Source organism: Numenius arquata, chromosome 2 (genome assembly GCF_964106895.1).
Source record: "Numenius arquata chromosome 2, bNumArq3.hap1.1, whole genome shotgun sequence".
Taxonomy (NCBI): domain Eukaryota; kingdom Metazoa; phylum Chordata; class Aves; order Charadriiformes; family Scolopacidae; genus Numenius; species Numenius arquata.
Window position 1 is genome coordinate 17,357,987 of NC_133577.1, and position 16,442 is coordinate 17,374,428.

The 16,442-nt window shown below is 36.0% G+C and overlaps 1 protein-coding gene across 9 annotated transcripts in view; it reads left to right on the forward strand.

Moving 5' to 3' along the window:
- QKI (QKI, KH domain containing RNA binding) overlaps positions 1–16,442 on the forward strand; it is a 166,796-nt gene that overhangs the window by 52,656 nt on the left and 97,698 nt on the right. For all 9 annotated transcript variants that reach the window (XM_074144454.1, XM_074144453.1, XM_074144457.1 and 6 more), the window contains exon 3: positions 14,009–14,125. In XM_074144454.1, coding sequence (XP_074000555.1) covers positions 14,009–14,125 — 117 coding nt within the window. The remainder of the gene's footprint in view (positions 1–14,008; positions 14,126–16,442) is intronic.

Consider the following 16,442-nt stretch of genomic DNA (forward strand, 5'->3'; position numbering starts at 1 on the left):
ACGATAGTACTATCAGAGTGGTTTTCTATCAATTTGAGACGGTCTTGAATTCATTTATTGGTTTTGTATGTGTTTATCTTGTCACAAGGGAGTACTAAAATAGGTACGCGAAAGTTCAGGTGGACTGTACGTAGCATGATGATGCACCAGATACGGTTTTCAGGCCTTTAGTAAAAGAGATTAGAGAGATTTGAGCTTTCCTCAGGGAATTTGATTTATTTTGTTTAGTCAGGTTTATTTTTTTTATATACCTCTGTATAGAGATTTATGGCTATGGAGCTATATAGCCATTTGAAAATCATCTCTTGCATTTGGTACATGATACTGTTTATGAAGTGCTGGTTACCTTTTGAATTAGCACAGCAGCACTTTGGGGTTCTCCATTTTGAATTTTAGAAGTTCTTTAGGTCAATGCAAATATTACCTATGAGATACATTATACAAAAAATAGCAGAATAAATATCAGCAAAATTGCAGGTAGTTAAATAAACTTATTCCTTCTACCTATCTAATGCAAGCGCTGGTTGTTTATAATATTGGCTTTTTCCCAAGTGATTATTTAATTCTGTACAGTAAAAGTATAAAGGCTGTGTGCTTCTGCTTTTTGTGTTAGAGGTCAGTAATTTAAGACTCATTCTTAAATTAATTCTCTCAGACTTTGTGGTCCATTTATCTGACTTCTGCTCCTTCCATTTAAAGCAGCTTAAGCAGTGCAACTTCTGCAGTGTGTTAAAGTTTCCTGAGTGACAATACAATGGAAGATAATTATGGCGGTGGTATATATTGTTCGTTTTCACAAAAAAAAAAAAAAAGATGTGCCTTTTGGTTTGTTTTGATTGCTTTCTACTTTCTGTCTGAAGGTTGCGTTATCTAATGCCAAAATTACATGATGGTGGTGTAATCTTGCTACAGAAAAATGAAAAAGGGAAAAAAAATCCTTATATAATCCTAGGACAGTAAAACTCCTTAGTAATCACTTAATTTTTAACTAAATGGTAAATGTCTTGGCATAAATCTTTATGTCGTGAGTTAACTTTTAGAAAACTGAATATTGGTTAGATGTGGTAATTTTTCAAATGTAGTAGATTAGGATAGAATGACCTTCAAAATAGCCAAAGAATTTGTGAACAAATTATGTTAGCTCTTTAGCAGCTAATCTGGCAAAACAGTGCCCTTGAGATTAAAGATACTATCTTTGTGTTAACATATAAAAATATATTTTTCACCTTTTCCACTTTCGATAACGCATGTATGCATTGTGTTTAAAAAATCCGGGGGAATCTTCTGCCCAGATGAGCTGAAAATAGATTTTCTGGGAAGACTGTGTTATATTTTGTCATTGAATATGTGGATGAAAATTACAGTGGTACAGTAGCCAACAAGAGAAGTTTGTTTTGAAGATTTTGATTTTTGGATATATACAAATTACTACATCCTGAATTCCTATGGCTGCATTTTGGTACGGTACCTAGTTCAAAGGAAACTGAATATTGTCTTCTCTGTCTAGTTGTAATGCGTTCTGTTAACTAGGCTTAGTTACTGCTAAGGTGCATTAGATTTTCTGTGCTAAAAATTAAGTGTTATTTAGATAAATTTCTAGCTATCATGATAACATTTTATTAAAAAAAAACCCAAACATTTGAATGAAACACCAAATATTTAATCTGAATACTTGATAATTTACTTAGGGTGTCTTATAAAATGCAATTTAAAAATTTGGATAAAAAAAAATTGTATACTTCAGTGTGTTACTCCCCCACCCCCCACCCTTTTTTTTTTTTTAATCTGTGTTCTAGGATTTCTTTTTTCTTTAAAAAAGAAAGCTCTATTACCATTATTAAAGTGACCTGGAAAGCTAGCCTGGGTTTTTTTTCCCCCCCCCTTCCTCTTTTATAGATCTGATCCATTGTATTTACATGGGGTTTGTAAAGCTGTTTGTCAGTTAAACAAGCTCTCAAAGCCTTCAGCACAAAGGTTATTAGAGGTGAATAATGTGGATTTAAAGGATTTAGTAATTCATTCTAAATCCCAGCTATACTTTTAAATGCATTTTTATTTTTTGCTTTTTTTTAAAGGAACACTTTAAGCATTAGGATGCAGTCTGCTCAGTAAAAACTATATTTTATTGATATCACATGGATAATCTGGTTTGTCTAGTTTACAGCTGCAGTGATCAGAAAAAGATTCTGAGCTTTTTCAGTGATCACCAGTGGCTGATATTCTGCTCAGTCAGAAATGAATGTAAATAATGTGGTAATTGGCAAGTCAACATTAAAACTGACCTTGCAGAATTGTGGTGTCTTTAAACTGAATAAGTTGATATTTTTATTTTAAGATGGTTATGTTCTTTAATGTTGCTGTGCTGTCTTGGGGCTTTAACTGTACAGTACTGCTTCATAAAAACAATTCTGTTTTTATTGAAGCAAGCAATATATTTATTAAAATGTATCACTCAGTTAAAGCAACCTCAATTTTCTATCTGAAATTATATGGTGTGCTGTTTATTTTGACATATTCCAGAACACAATTTCACAGAATCACAGAATCACCTAGGTTGGAAGGGACCCTTTAAGATCATCTAGTCCAACCAATGGAAAAAAAAAAAACCAAACAAAAAAAACCCACACACAACACACCACACACAACCCACACACACACCACCACACCACCCAACACTAATCCATATCCCCGAGCACCATGTCAACTCCTCTCTTGAATACCTCCAGGGATGGTGCCTCAACCACCTCCCTGGGCAGCCCATTCCAATGCCTGACAACCCTTTCAGTAAAGAAATATTTCCTAATATCTAACCTGAACTTCCCCTGGCGTAACTTGAGGCCATTACCCCTTGTCCTATCATCTGTAACTTGGGAGAAGAGACCGACCCCCGCCTCTCTACAGCCTCCTTTCAGGTACTTGTAGAGAGCAATAAGGTCTCCCCTCAGTCTCCTCTTCCCCAGACTGAACAACCCCAGCTCCCTCAGCCTCTCCTCGTAAGACTTGTGCTTCAGACCCCTCACCAGCTTCGTTGCCCTTCTCTGGACCTGCTCCAGCACCTCAATGTCTTTCCTGTGGTAGGGGGCCCAAAACTGGACACAGTACTCGAGGTGGGGTCTCACCAGTGCTGAGTACAGGGGGACGATCACCTCTCAGGTCCTAATCACCACACTGTTCTTGATACAGGCCAGGATGCTGTTGGCCTTCTTGGCCACCTGGGCACACTGCTGGCTCATGTTCAGCCGACAGTCGACCAACACCCCCAGGTCCTTTTCTGCCAGGCAGCTCTCCAGCCACTCTGCCCCAAGCCTGTAGCGCTGCCTGGGGTTGTTGTGACCCAAGTGCAGGACCCGGCACTTGGCCTTATTGAACCTCATCCCATTGGTCTCAGCCCAGCCAGCCAGCCTGTCTAGGTCCCTCTGCAAAGCCTCTCTACCCTCCAGCAGATCAACACTCCTACCCAACTTGGTGTCATCTGCAAATTTGCTGAGGGTGCATTCGATCCCCTCGTCCAGATCATTGATAAAGATGTTGAAGAGAACCGGCCCCAGTACCGAGCCCTGTGGGACACCACTCGTGTCCGGTCGCCAACTGGACTTCACTCCATTCACCACCACTCTCTGGGCCCGGCCCTCCAGCCAGTTTTTAACCCAGCGGAGAGTGTACCCATCTAAGCCATGAGCATCCAGTTTCTCCAGGAGAATACTGTGGGACACTGTATCAAAGGCCTTGCTAAAGTCTAGGTAAATAACATCCACAGCCTTTCCTTCATCCACCAAGCGAGTCACTTTGTCATAGAAGGAGATCAGGTTTGTCAAGCAGGACCTGCCCCTCATGAACCCGTGCTGGCTGGGCCTGATCACCTGGGCGTCCTTCATGTGTTGCATAATGGCACTCGAATTTGAAGCAGTTTTTAATTTGTTAAATAATGTTACGGTGCATGAATATAGGTACTAGCGAGAACTTTATAGTTGAGTAGGGCTCAGAGTTACCCTTTGGAAAATATACTACTTGTGATTCTAGTAATTAATAGAATTACTTTCTTAAGTGAAAAAGAAAAATCTAAATTAAAAAAAACAAATCCTAATTGTTAGTATTAAAAGTTCCTAAAGGTTCTTAATAATTGTATGATCTGCTTTAATATTACTCGGAGAACTTCACTAGTAAGAAACGGTAATAAACGAGCAGTTCTTAAGGTAGACCAAACTGTTTCTTATGGTAATCCATCCTTGAAACCATGAAAGCATGTATTGCTGATGTTCAAGAGGGAAGGGTGCAATTTTTAATCTCACAGGGAGAACGAGGTGTTACAGTTCATCACAGATTCTTTACTGTCTTATTATTAAAGCTTTACTGGAAAACATTAAAAAACCTGTACCAATTCTTATTAAAAGACTGTGTGCAGTCTCTATATAGGCAAGATCTGTTTACTAACAGGCCAACAAATGCTAAATATTATGCTCAGTTTTGGTCAGCCAACTGGCTTGCTGCATGTGCGTGTTCATTCCAGAGATTTTAATTCTGAACATAACGTTAACTATTCAGTGTCTGATTTGTACTGTTGCTGTTTTACTAGCTTTCTAGATGAGGTGAGTTAGAGGTTAAACAGCCTGGAGGAGGACTGACTCACGCATGCCGTGCAACGTAAAAAAAAACCATACTCAGAGCTGAGATTTCAGATGTTCCCTCCAGCTTCAAACAGTGCTCACTAGTGGAACCGAAAAACTTTCTGGAGATCTTTGTCCTTTCTGGAGGTCACATGGAATCTATACTGTTGCAATTGACTTAAGTTATGCTTAATTTTTTTTTTTTTTTTAAATAATCTAATTTAAAGGAACTGAAAATGTTACGAAAATTACTGCTACAATAACTGCATTGTGTATTATCTAGGTTAAATGTAGCTCTGGGAAGGAGTAATAGATGTAGGTACTTGTATGGAGAGAGCTCATTTACTCTTTGTTACTAGCTGAGTTCTTCATCATAACCTCTGAATGTGTAATACACAAAACCTCGGCACTAATGTGTTAATTTCATCTTCTTTCGGATGCTGATATTTTTGTATAATATATGACAGACTTAACCACTGAATGTTTTGTTCTTCTGCTGTAAAAATACTGTATGTTTTAGTCATATATTACAATTTTGTTCATATCTTTATTCTTGCATTAATAAGTACTTTACTTATACAAGTTTTTGAACTAGACTAAGCTTGTCTTACTCCCACAATAATTACCAATTCTGGCCCATGACAAGATGAGTTACTCTCTGCCTTGAAAAGTGATTATGGTAACTGAATTAGGAACCAAAAAAAAAAAAAAATCCAACCAAAAACCCCCCATTATCTGTGTTTAAAACATTGTTTACACAATGAACTAAATAAAGATGGAACCCATCTTAGTGAATTACCTGTGCTCTCATAATGATGCTTGGCCATTTACTAAACTAAGAAAAAGAAAAATATTTTTATTATCTCCTTTTTTCATCAGTGATAAAAATTCTGCTGTTTTCTTTTTCAACTGAAATTTTAGAGAATTTGAACTACTTTAAGTACTTTTAGCTGTAATGACCCGTTATTTAACGTCAGGGATTAAATTTCTCACAGTGGAAGTAATCTCAAAGATATTTCAAATGGTGTGCTAGAGGTTTTGGTTTTGTTTATCCAGCACAGAAGTACCTCATCGCAAATACAACAGATAGTGACTTTCTGAGTATGGATAATTCTGTTTTGTTTCCCAATACATTAATGGGTTTATTTTTGTGTGTGATGAAGAGATTATTTCATGATAACTTACATGCATAAGTTTCTTACAGCACAACATTTCTAATTTACTACTTCATCGCTTAAATGCTTCTATAGTTCTCATCTAGCTTTGATTATAGTATTAGAATGGTGTATGTCAGATACACCCAGCAGATATAAGTGGATATATTTGACATAAGCAGATTATACGTGTCATGCTGGTATTCACTACATATGTACTTTGGCATTTACTTGGTTATTTCGCTTAGAAAACACACTGTATTAAGGGATGGAGGGAATGTTACTCATGCATTGCTATCTGCAGACTCTCTTTTATTACCAGTATGTGTATTTGGAAGAACCTTCAGGATCAACTTCTCTGTTGTCACTAGCAGTCTTAACTAAACCTAAAGCTAGTTTGTATGTAAAAATTAACTTCTGTGTATGGTTACTATTGTCTGTGTTCACTGTATTGACAATGATAATACCATCTGCTTTGTCAGCCACCTCCCACTCCCTGTAAAATCTCATCAGATAGTCTTGTTTTTCTTAACTATGCAAAACATTTGGCAAATTCCACTGGAGCATATTTAATCCTGAAAATGCATGCTAATGAAATGAAAGATTTATTAATGAAAGATTTGCAATTTCAAAATTATTTTATTCCTGAAATGTTATACTTTTCCCACTTTATTTCTTAAATGTGTACAAGTGGCTGTGTATGCCAACTTTTCATTCTTTGTTTTCTGTTAATCTATGGTGTGGTCACTGAGTAAGCTGTATATATGATGTGCTTGTTTTTGTTTGGTAGTAGTTCTTACTACGCTCTTTTTCAACAAAATCTGTATAGCTGTTGTCTGTTTTGGTGAGCAGCGTTGAATCACTGGAAATACTTAGGAAGGCATTCGTGGAAAAAGAGACTTTCCGTTTCCTTAATAGCCACCTATACCTATACATGATAGTGGTATCATCTTCTGTACTGGATGAGGTGGTGGCAATAGTTTGAGGTATTTCGAGAAAATATTTTGACTGAGAAAATGGTAGAAGAGTGTAAATGTGAACTGAAAGACTATGTCTTTAAATGATTCCTGCTGTTACCTTACTGTTGGTGACAAATTTATTCATGGTCATTTTGAGTAAGGAAAAAAAACCAACAACCTTAGGTGTACATGTTAGTTCTCTTAAAAGTAATCTATGAAGTGTCCTTGTGTGTGTATATATATGTATATAAATATACATCACTACACCTTTTCCTGTAAAAACAAACAACAAAACCAACTTTGTGACAAAGTTGTCATTGTGAAAATGGGTGTTTGGTCATGATACATTAATTGAATAAATACTGGGAAATGTTACTGTTAGAAAGCATATTCAGTGTAAGGTAGGGTAAATTGCCCATTTAAGTTATTTCTATTTTCCTATAAACTCTTTCAGGTTAAGTTTCTGAGAAAGTAATGTCAAAGCTACCTATCTGTAATGTTATACTACGAGTTTTGTTTTCTTTATTAAACACAAAACTACCTAACTGAAAGTATACAATCTTACCTTCTTAAGTTTTAATATGCTATATTTTGTTTTCCAGTACCTCAAGTGGTTTTATTCTTGTTTCAAGTTACAGGCTGTTAAAACATCTAATCAGCCATATCTGATGTTGTTTATGATTATCTAAAACTCGGCTTAAAGCAATTCAAGCTGTTTCTAATAAATGAAGAAATATTTTATGTATCACCAGCATCATAAAACAGTGTTCCTTTAAAAAGAGAACAATAATGATTTGCTAATTTTGGTAGGTCAGTGAAAGCTTTTGTTGGGTTCAGAGCCTCCTCTTCTGAGTATTTATGACATGTTTTGTCAGCGTAGTGCTATTCTATATCTTCTATGGTAGTATTTCCAATTTAAGTTTGCATATAAATATGTTTCAATTAAATGCATTAACTGCTTTCCTTCATGAAAACCATGCATGAAAATAAGTACTCCATTTTAATTGTAACTTTAAGGAATTTATCAGTACTTAAGGGTAATGTTAATCTTGCTCACAAAGAGCACTCACATTTAACAAACAACTTTGTGAGTGTCATACACATTCATCATGCCATGGTTTGAATGCCTTTCTCTTCTTGTTGCGGTTTCTTCGTGTCTCTTCATCACTTCATTTCCACAGTTAGCACTTTAGCTTGTAACTCTGTCAGTTATCTCCTATCTTGGAATAGGACTATTGTGATCTGAAGACATAGAAGGTTCCCTCCAAAATGGCTAAACTGAATGTCAACATTGCTACTTAAAATAAAATTACCAGATGTTCTCCGTTACAATGCCCAATTTTCAGTTACTTCTTAACCTTGACATATTTGAACCACTGAACCATGCAATCTTGGTCTTCAGCTGCTTTTTATTTGGTGGGGAAAAGCATACGAAAATTAAGTGAGCAGGAAAGGCTGCTCTCCATATTTTTAAAAAGTAAACTAAAACACCAGTACATTTTGAACCACATTTTTACGATGCTTTATTTTGCTTAATGTTTTTTAGTATCAATCTGGAAGGTGACTTGGGTTTGGGAAGGGTGAATATTTGGTACAGTTTTCTGTCTCTGAAAATCCACTTACAGCTGGCAGAGTTATATCTAATACTTAACTGGGCTGTAGAATAAAATACTGTAACGTGAAAAAATATGAATGAAAGAAGGGCTAAGCTGTTTTCTAACTGATGTAGAAGTCTGAAGTTTTTGTGACCTGTTAGGGTTAAAAAAAAAGCGGGGGTAGGAATTCATATGTAAAGGCAGTCTCAAAATGGAGAACATGTTTTCATGTATGGCATAACTCTACTGAAGCAGATCTCTACAGGCAGTAAAGAATTAAATATCATCATCAACAGTGGACATCTATGGTTACAAGTACCCAGTTGTAGTAATCGCAGTGTTTATTTCAAGGAATTTACAGAATTTATGAGATTTTTTTCTAAACTGGAGATCATAAGGTGAGACCAAATGCTAGATTACTAGAAATTTAGACACATTGCAAAGCATTTCTTGTGGATTATTGGTAAAGAAAGGGCTCTCTTTTGTATCTTTAGAATTTTGCTCAATTTAAATGTTTATTATTATGTCTTAAAGTATTCTTAGTTAAAGTCAACATGAAGCCTACAGCATCTTTTGCTTTTGATAGGAAGAACTACTGAGATTTTCCTTAAAACAACGTTTAGGCTGTCTTAAACGCTTGTACTCAGATATGCATTGTATCTGAGAAATATGTAAGCTAAGACTTTTTTTTTTTTTTAATTTCCTTAAGTTGAAACAGACTTTAAGAATAGCTTGTTTTGACTTTTTTCCAGCGATAAGTAACTAGCTCTGCAAATTCAATGTATAGTAAATCATTGGAGCATTTGTTAATAAGATGGTAGAATAAATTAGTTTTTAATTGAGCTAAATAATTGTTTAACCAAATGCTTTCTTGATAGATTTGGATATTTTAATGAAAGAAGATATTTTTTTTTCAAATTCTTCTCCCGTAATGAAGGAAAGAAAATTTTTTTCATCAGATAAATTAGAACTTGCCATATCTTACTTTCAGATTTCAAAGGAAAATACAAAATACAAAACTTTCAGTAATAGTATGAAATCTAGTACTACTGGACTCCCCCCAAGTTCCTCAGATTTTAACTTGCATGGAAATTTTCTTAAACACTGCATTTCCCATGCACTGTAAAAATCAGACACTTCTTTGCAATCTCTTATTAATCAGTAGCTTTGAGTGTTCTGCATAGACTTATTTTCCTTTACTACTTTTGTTGTGGGTGTAGGGAATGATGAGACATAGGACTGTAGAAGCACCTGGTCTGCTTGGGAAATAGTTGTTCTGTGCATCAGGAATACCAGCTGGTTTTATCAAGGAATTTCTGATGCAGTGGAGTTGTTAGGTAGAACACCAGATAGAAATTTTGTCAGTTCTTGGGAGCGTCAGTTGCTGCAGAGTAATCATTAATATCCCAGAGTAGGTGCAAACAATAGGGTTTAGAGCAACTTTTTTTCCTAATACGTTTCTGCTTATTACGTTGTTTAATTACGTTGTAACAAAATTACGTTGTTTCTGCTTAAACACAGTAACAAAGATCCTCATGTACAGATTCTCCCAATATATGCTGTCTGTCTCTTTTCTTAAGAGTGTGTATTTTGAGCATTTCTCAAGGAAAGGCAACAAATACCTTACTGCAGGATCTTGCTTGTGGTTTTTGTACATGCTGGAAACTTGAGGCTTGTAAAGTTAGCAAGCTGAGGGAACAGGAATGGCGATGCAGAGAAACGGGCAGAGAGGGAGAGCAATACGGTTTATCTGGTTGGAACTTCAGCAAAAAAACCCCAACTTCAGCACCTGAGCTCCACTAGATACTGTTAATTCCTGGCTTTTTATGAATATTGTTAGTGTTGGATACTTCCTGGTTCCCTCCATTGTTCTTAAAATGTAAAGGATTCTAGGTGGTGCATAGAATGCTTTTGTGTTTATGTATGTCACAAACATGTTCTTCTGGAGGTTGGTTCTTCAGTTCTAATTTTGAGTTTGTATAGGAAGATTTGAGAACTCAAAAAAAAAAGAACAAACTTAGTTCAGCTCTTCTAAAAAAAACAGGAAAATAATTGTGAAATAATGTGAGTGAAAATGTTAGACAAAAATCTATTGAGTATAGAGATACATTAATGTTGTGAAAGAAGAGACTAAATTGATGAAGGAAGATGAAGTATTTGATTGCTTTTTCTGTATTGTTGATGGTAGATGCAGTTAAACTTCGCATGGGTCACTTCTACTTAATTGTTAACATATTCTCTAATTCCAAAATGCATGAGTTGGATACATTCAAAGTAATGTGGTCTTAAATTGGTCAAACTGATTTGTGAACCACTGCAGTTTATTTTCTAGCAATTCACTGGAGGTAAGGTGAATCCTAGATGATTAGACAAGTGCAGAGTAAGAAAAGCTGTAAGAAATTATAGGGAAATATTCCTAGTTTTGGCTCTGTACAAATGTTAAAAGAAGCTGTCTTCCTGAACACAGGTGTGTTACTTGTAGGGATACACAAAGCGATGAAGAGTGTGGTTGAGTGAGAGTATGGAACAAAGAGCATGAGAAATACTGAGTTAAATATGATTTTAAAAAATGATCTTTTGAATTTGTCAGGTGTATCTGGTTCCAATAATTCTGTTTGATAGTCTAGCTGGCTCTGGCAGGTAAGAGAAGCAGTAGCCTCTGATACAACTGGATTCTGATAAAACTTTTGAGACTGTCCAACTAGAAGGCTTAGTCTACACTGTGCTCCTGAGTTGTGGTCGGCTGGTCACTACTCTCTCTACCTAGTCCCTTCACAAGAGTCAGAATTGTTTTTTCCTATGGAGTTCTCAGCTAGGACTTTGAGATGGCAGTCTAAGGGAACTGAATATTGACAGCCATCCGTACAAAAGCTTGGAAATCATTTGTTAAAGCAGTAATTGGCTTAACCTATGATAATTGATTACTGATGACTCAGTTAAGACTGCACCTTAGGTGGGGTCCTGCAGAGCTCTCAGGCAGCTTGAATCTCTTAACACGTTCAAGAATAACTTGGTGGGATAAAAAGTACACTTAGAAAACAATTAAGTCATACTAAATGCTTTTAAAGATGGAATTAAAATTCACAACTCTCTTGAAATTAGTGTGCCTGAAGTCAACAATGTGGAATTCGTTACACGAATGTAGAGCAATATGTTGTTGTAGGGGGGCATAAAATGCATAAAATGCAAAACTGGGGAAAACTGGTAAGGTACAAGTAATGGTGAAGAGTATCTGGGGGTCAACAAATGTTGAACCAAATGTAAGAACTGAATTTTTTGGGGAGGAAGAGCAGCTGGGATGTGATAATAGGAATGCAGCTTGTAAGATATAATTGTTCTCAACAACTTAACCTTGTTGAGATCTCAGTTGAAGTACTGCCTTTTCCATGGATCCTGCTTTAAAAAATTAACAAACTGGAGGGCCCAAGAGGGGTAACAAAAAGGGTTGGAGTTTTAGAAAGAATACAGAAAGGTTCAAGGTGCTAATGCATACAGTTTGGAAAGAAAAGATGGGGTTAGGCTACCTTGGAACAATTTATGAAGGCTCTTTAGAAGGAGAATATTCTGGGAGCAGCTGGAAAAGAAACTGGCTTAACATGTAACAGAACGTATTGCAGTTTAAGTCAGCAATTTCTCAACTGGAAGCCTACAATTCTAAATAGTGCTCAGACAACAGGAATAAAGTTGCAAACTTGAGAGTAATACAAATATACAAATTCCTGCTTTTTTGCTTAGTATCATAAATTGTTCTATTTAATTTTTTTATCCAAATAATCTTATCTTAGAATTTGATTATTTTTTTCAATCATGATCCAAGTTAATAAAGTATTAGAGGCTGCTGTTTTTCTTGGGAGAGAGAATGTAATGATAGTCACCTTGTCTGTTGGCGAGAAGACTGGTTTAAAGTAATGTTTGCAATATTATTTTAGCTATATCAGTAGAATGGGGTAGATATCTAAAGAGTTAGTGTGCAGGAAGTGTGGTTGTGGAGAAAGGCAATTAAGATGCTGTTTATTTAAGATAGTGGTATGATTTTGGTATTAAGCATGAAACGTGTAACAAATGCAGGATTTTGGTAGTATTTCAAGGCTGAACTTTATCACTTGTAGCTGGTTCATTGCTTTATTCAGTCTTAGTGAATATTCCTTAATTTCCTGTGATTCACAGTTTGTGTATGTGTTCACAAGTGCCTTTAATCTTTATTTTTTTTCCCCCGACAGTTGATTCAGACTTCATAATTTGTCTTTGTTTTTTGAGCTTGGAATATTAAATAATTTTGGAAGTGTATCTTCCCTATGAACAGTTTAGCCATTGTGAAACATGATTATTTTTGTTGAAGAGCTTTAATTTGCTTGTGTTCATGATTTCTGCTTGCTCCTAAATAATTTCTGGTCTTTGCAGTTTTATAAGGATTTCAAACAGGTTGAGTTGTAGTACTCAAACCCAATTTTAATTAGCTGAGGAAATGAAAGCTGACAACTCCTTCATAATTTCATTGAATAGCTTTGTTTACCAGGATCTAAATATCCAGACTTCTGTCCTCACTGCAGAGTTTCTGTTCTTAAATTCTGTTTGAATTTAATCTTCAGTCTGAAATTTCTAGGTTTATGTATCCTTTGAGCCTGGTGCTTCATCTGTGCACTGTCGTTGTCACAGAGTACTGCTGTATGTTCTTGATGCTGCCTTCACTTAGTGCTTTTTTTATTTATGTCATAATTTCCAGAGTGTGTGATTGAAAATAATGAAAGGGAAAAAAACCTGGAAAATAACTAGGAAATAATGTTATGTATGACTAAACAGCAGTATTACTGTGTTAAGTGTAGGCAGGGGGTAGTCTGCTGATACTGAAGTTAGCCAACTAAACATAAAGTACTTGCTCTATTTGTACACACATTTGAGTAAAGGATACAACTTAAAAAAAAGACATGCTTTCATCATGTGTGTATATACAGATAGACACACACATATTATATATATATGGCAAATACAATGTTTTCCAGAACTGTTGCCCATGAAACTTAAAGTGAATATGTAACAAGCCTCAGTTGTGTTTTTTTTTTTTTCCTGAAGGAAATGCTGTGGCACAGGTAGATAAAGAAGTGTTTCTGTAGGTGTGGGTGGCAAGCCAGCAGCGTGCTGTCCAGATCAAGCCCACCAGAAGAGCACAGAAGCATGAAAAGTAATGTTTTCTGCAGGCTACTTAGCTGTTGGCACAGAGCAAAGGAATAGTGGGCTTTGGGGCCTTTTCCGAAGGCCCTCTGCCGTTACGGGACTGGACCTGCATCTGGCACCCCATTAGTCCCACCACATGGAACCTGCGTGTTTCCATGATGTGATGCGCATTGTTGGCCTACTAATGATCATGTCTGGTCATGTTAGTGGAGAGGGAGGGTGGTTTCTAGTTTCTGTAAGAGCTCATAAGACTTAAAGAGGAGGAAATTAGGACTACCACTGCCCTAGAGTACTGGATGTTAACTTAAAACCTGTTTTCACCTGAAACCCGTATCCCCCAAAGTAGGGGTCACATCGGTATCTAACATATGAAAATAGTGCTTACCTCATTCTTTAACCTCAGGTATTTAGTATAGTGTTCTGAAAACACTTGTTATTTTAGAGACAGAAATACATCTTGTTAAATTTTAAATTAAATTTGTGTACTTGTATTTATAGAAATAATGTTGTGGCTTTTTTTCCAGTTTAACTTTGTTGGAAGAATCCTTGGGCCCAGAGGACTAACAGCTAAACAGCTCGAGGCAGAAACAGGATGCAAGATAATGGTCCGAGGGAAGGGCTCAATGAGGGACAAAAAGAAGGTAAGCTTTTGAAAGGTGGTGTAATTTCAGATGCATAGTTTTATTTGTTAACAGAGGGGAAAGCTCATGTCTCTCTTACTCTTATTTGTTGTGTTCTTACTATATGCTTACTATATGGTGGTAACTCCTGGAAGTAATTTATTTTTGAAGGTTTATTTTCTAGTTATTTCCCTTGACCTCTGGTTACTACTGCTGAAGTTGCACCGGCATCTCCACTGCGATTTTGAAATGTGCACTTAACAGTACTCTTTTTTTCCTATAAATATTATTTCTTTTGATTCTTTCTTTAGAAAAGCCTCTCTTTTCTTTATCTGATCAGCCACCTAATACGTTCTATTCATACATATGTAGCACATAACAATTAAAATAGAAAGCTAATGTCTGCCAGTTAAAAATCTCGGACTTCCCAGAGCTTGTGACTCTGTCGCTTTCAAACTTCATTTGATGCCTCTTGTTTTCATAATCTGCTGTAATACTGTCACCACACTTTTTCTTATTCTACCTGTAGCTCCTTTGAATGTTTAGATTGCCAGCTTTTGAGATAAGATCTATTCTAATGTAGAGAGTTTTGTCGTTTAGGTTCTGTAGAAATAAAAGGGTGATATTGTCTTAAATGCTTGATTTATGAAGGTTTCTTTTTTTAAAAACATTGTAGTACGTGTCCTGAATTCCTTCTACCTTTTGGCTGGAGAGACATTTAACATGTAAATGAGCCCTACTATTATGGAGTTTTAAACTGTAAATAGGTAAATAGAACTTGTATAGTTGATATTTTTGGACAGGATTTTAAAATACAGACTTCCTATAACTGGGGAGTGATAGCAGACATTAAAATTTCCGAGTATTGAAATTTCAGCATGCTTCACCTGACATACCAAATTGGCTATAGATGCTGTGTTTTAAAGCGAAGTGTACGGTTGGCAATATGTGAATAAACTTAATTACATAGCTGTATTTGTGAATATTAATATAGTAGTCAGATTTTTGCATATTCCATCATATTATTTTTTTAAAAAAATAGCCTGGGGAAGGAGATTTAGTGAAAATACTGCCTCCCTTTTAAGAGTTTGCAAACTTCATCTAGTTTTTATAAGAAAAGACTATAAGATCTACTCTTGAAAGCTACCTTTAAAAAAGTGAGTTCTTAAAAATTAATTTAGGTTTTTTGTATTTAAGGATATTTTTAGAAAGGCATTGTATTTTTGTCAATAATATAATTCTTAATTTATTTTGTAAGTATATTTTGTATCTGCAAACCTGATTGGCCAGTGCTAGTTATGAAGGAAGCATTATTGGATATGGGAAGGAATTAATTACTATATAAATCTCTAATGTGACGGCTATATCGTACTAAATACCATCTCCTAGAGTGAATTATCCATGTACTTTTCTCTTGCTATGTTTCTCGTGGTTGCAGAATTCAAGAGAACATACAAAGACTGACATGCTGAAAAATAAACCATCCCTCCCAATTTGCTCTGTAGAAAATGTTACTCTCCTGTGTGAGCCTATGAACAGAAGTAATGAATTAGAAATCTTCGTCACATGGCCAAATCACTTGAAGTAGCATCAAATCTTGAAACTTGCTGACAGATTTCCCCCAGAAAACAAGGGAAATCCTCAAATCATTTCTATCTGAGGCTCAGCTGGTAATCAGAACATCTCTCTAGGCAGCTTTAGACAAATTTAAAATCAAAACCTTAATTACTGAGAATATTGTGATTAGAGCCTGGAGATACTTGAAGGAGATTATTGAGGAGGGGAGAGGGGTTGCAGGCATTCATCAAAAGCTAATTAATGTGTAACTTTATTAAGACCAAGGCATTTTTTGCTTAGTCTGAATGCACCTCTCATTAGGTAGTGAGGAAAACTAGCAATTTTCACACCATCAAAGAATACTGCTTAACAAAAGGTTATCCAATGATGGATAAGCAAAACAAGTTTTTTTGTCATCTCCCTTGTCTTACATGAATTCCATAAAACAGGCATTGACACACCCATAGGGGGTCAGCTCTGTGCTCTTGAACACGTTGACTGCCATTATCTCACTTAGAGGGGTTTGTAGCCTTATTGCATCAGGCTGCTGGCTTGTGGCAGTTTTGGTCATCTACATAGTTTTTTCCCGCTTCTTCCTACTTTTGGTGAAGAATCTCCTCTAGAACAGTGTGTGAGGAGAGGGCATCATTTGTTTTTACTTCATGACGAAACATCTCATTATGATACACAATTTTTTTCCTTACAATTGGTTATTTGAAAGAGAAAGGCAGGCAGCTATGCAGTTCTAAGTTTGAAGAACTCAGTGCCTTTATCCACTGCA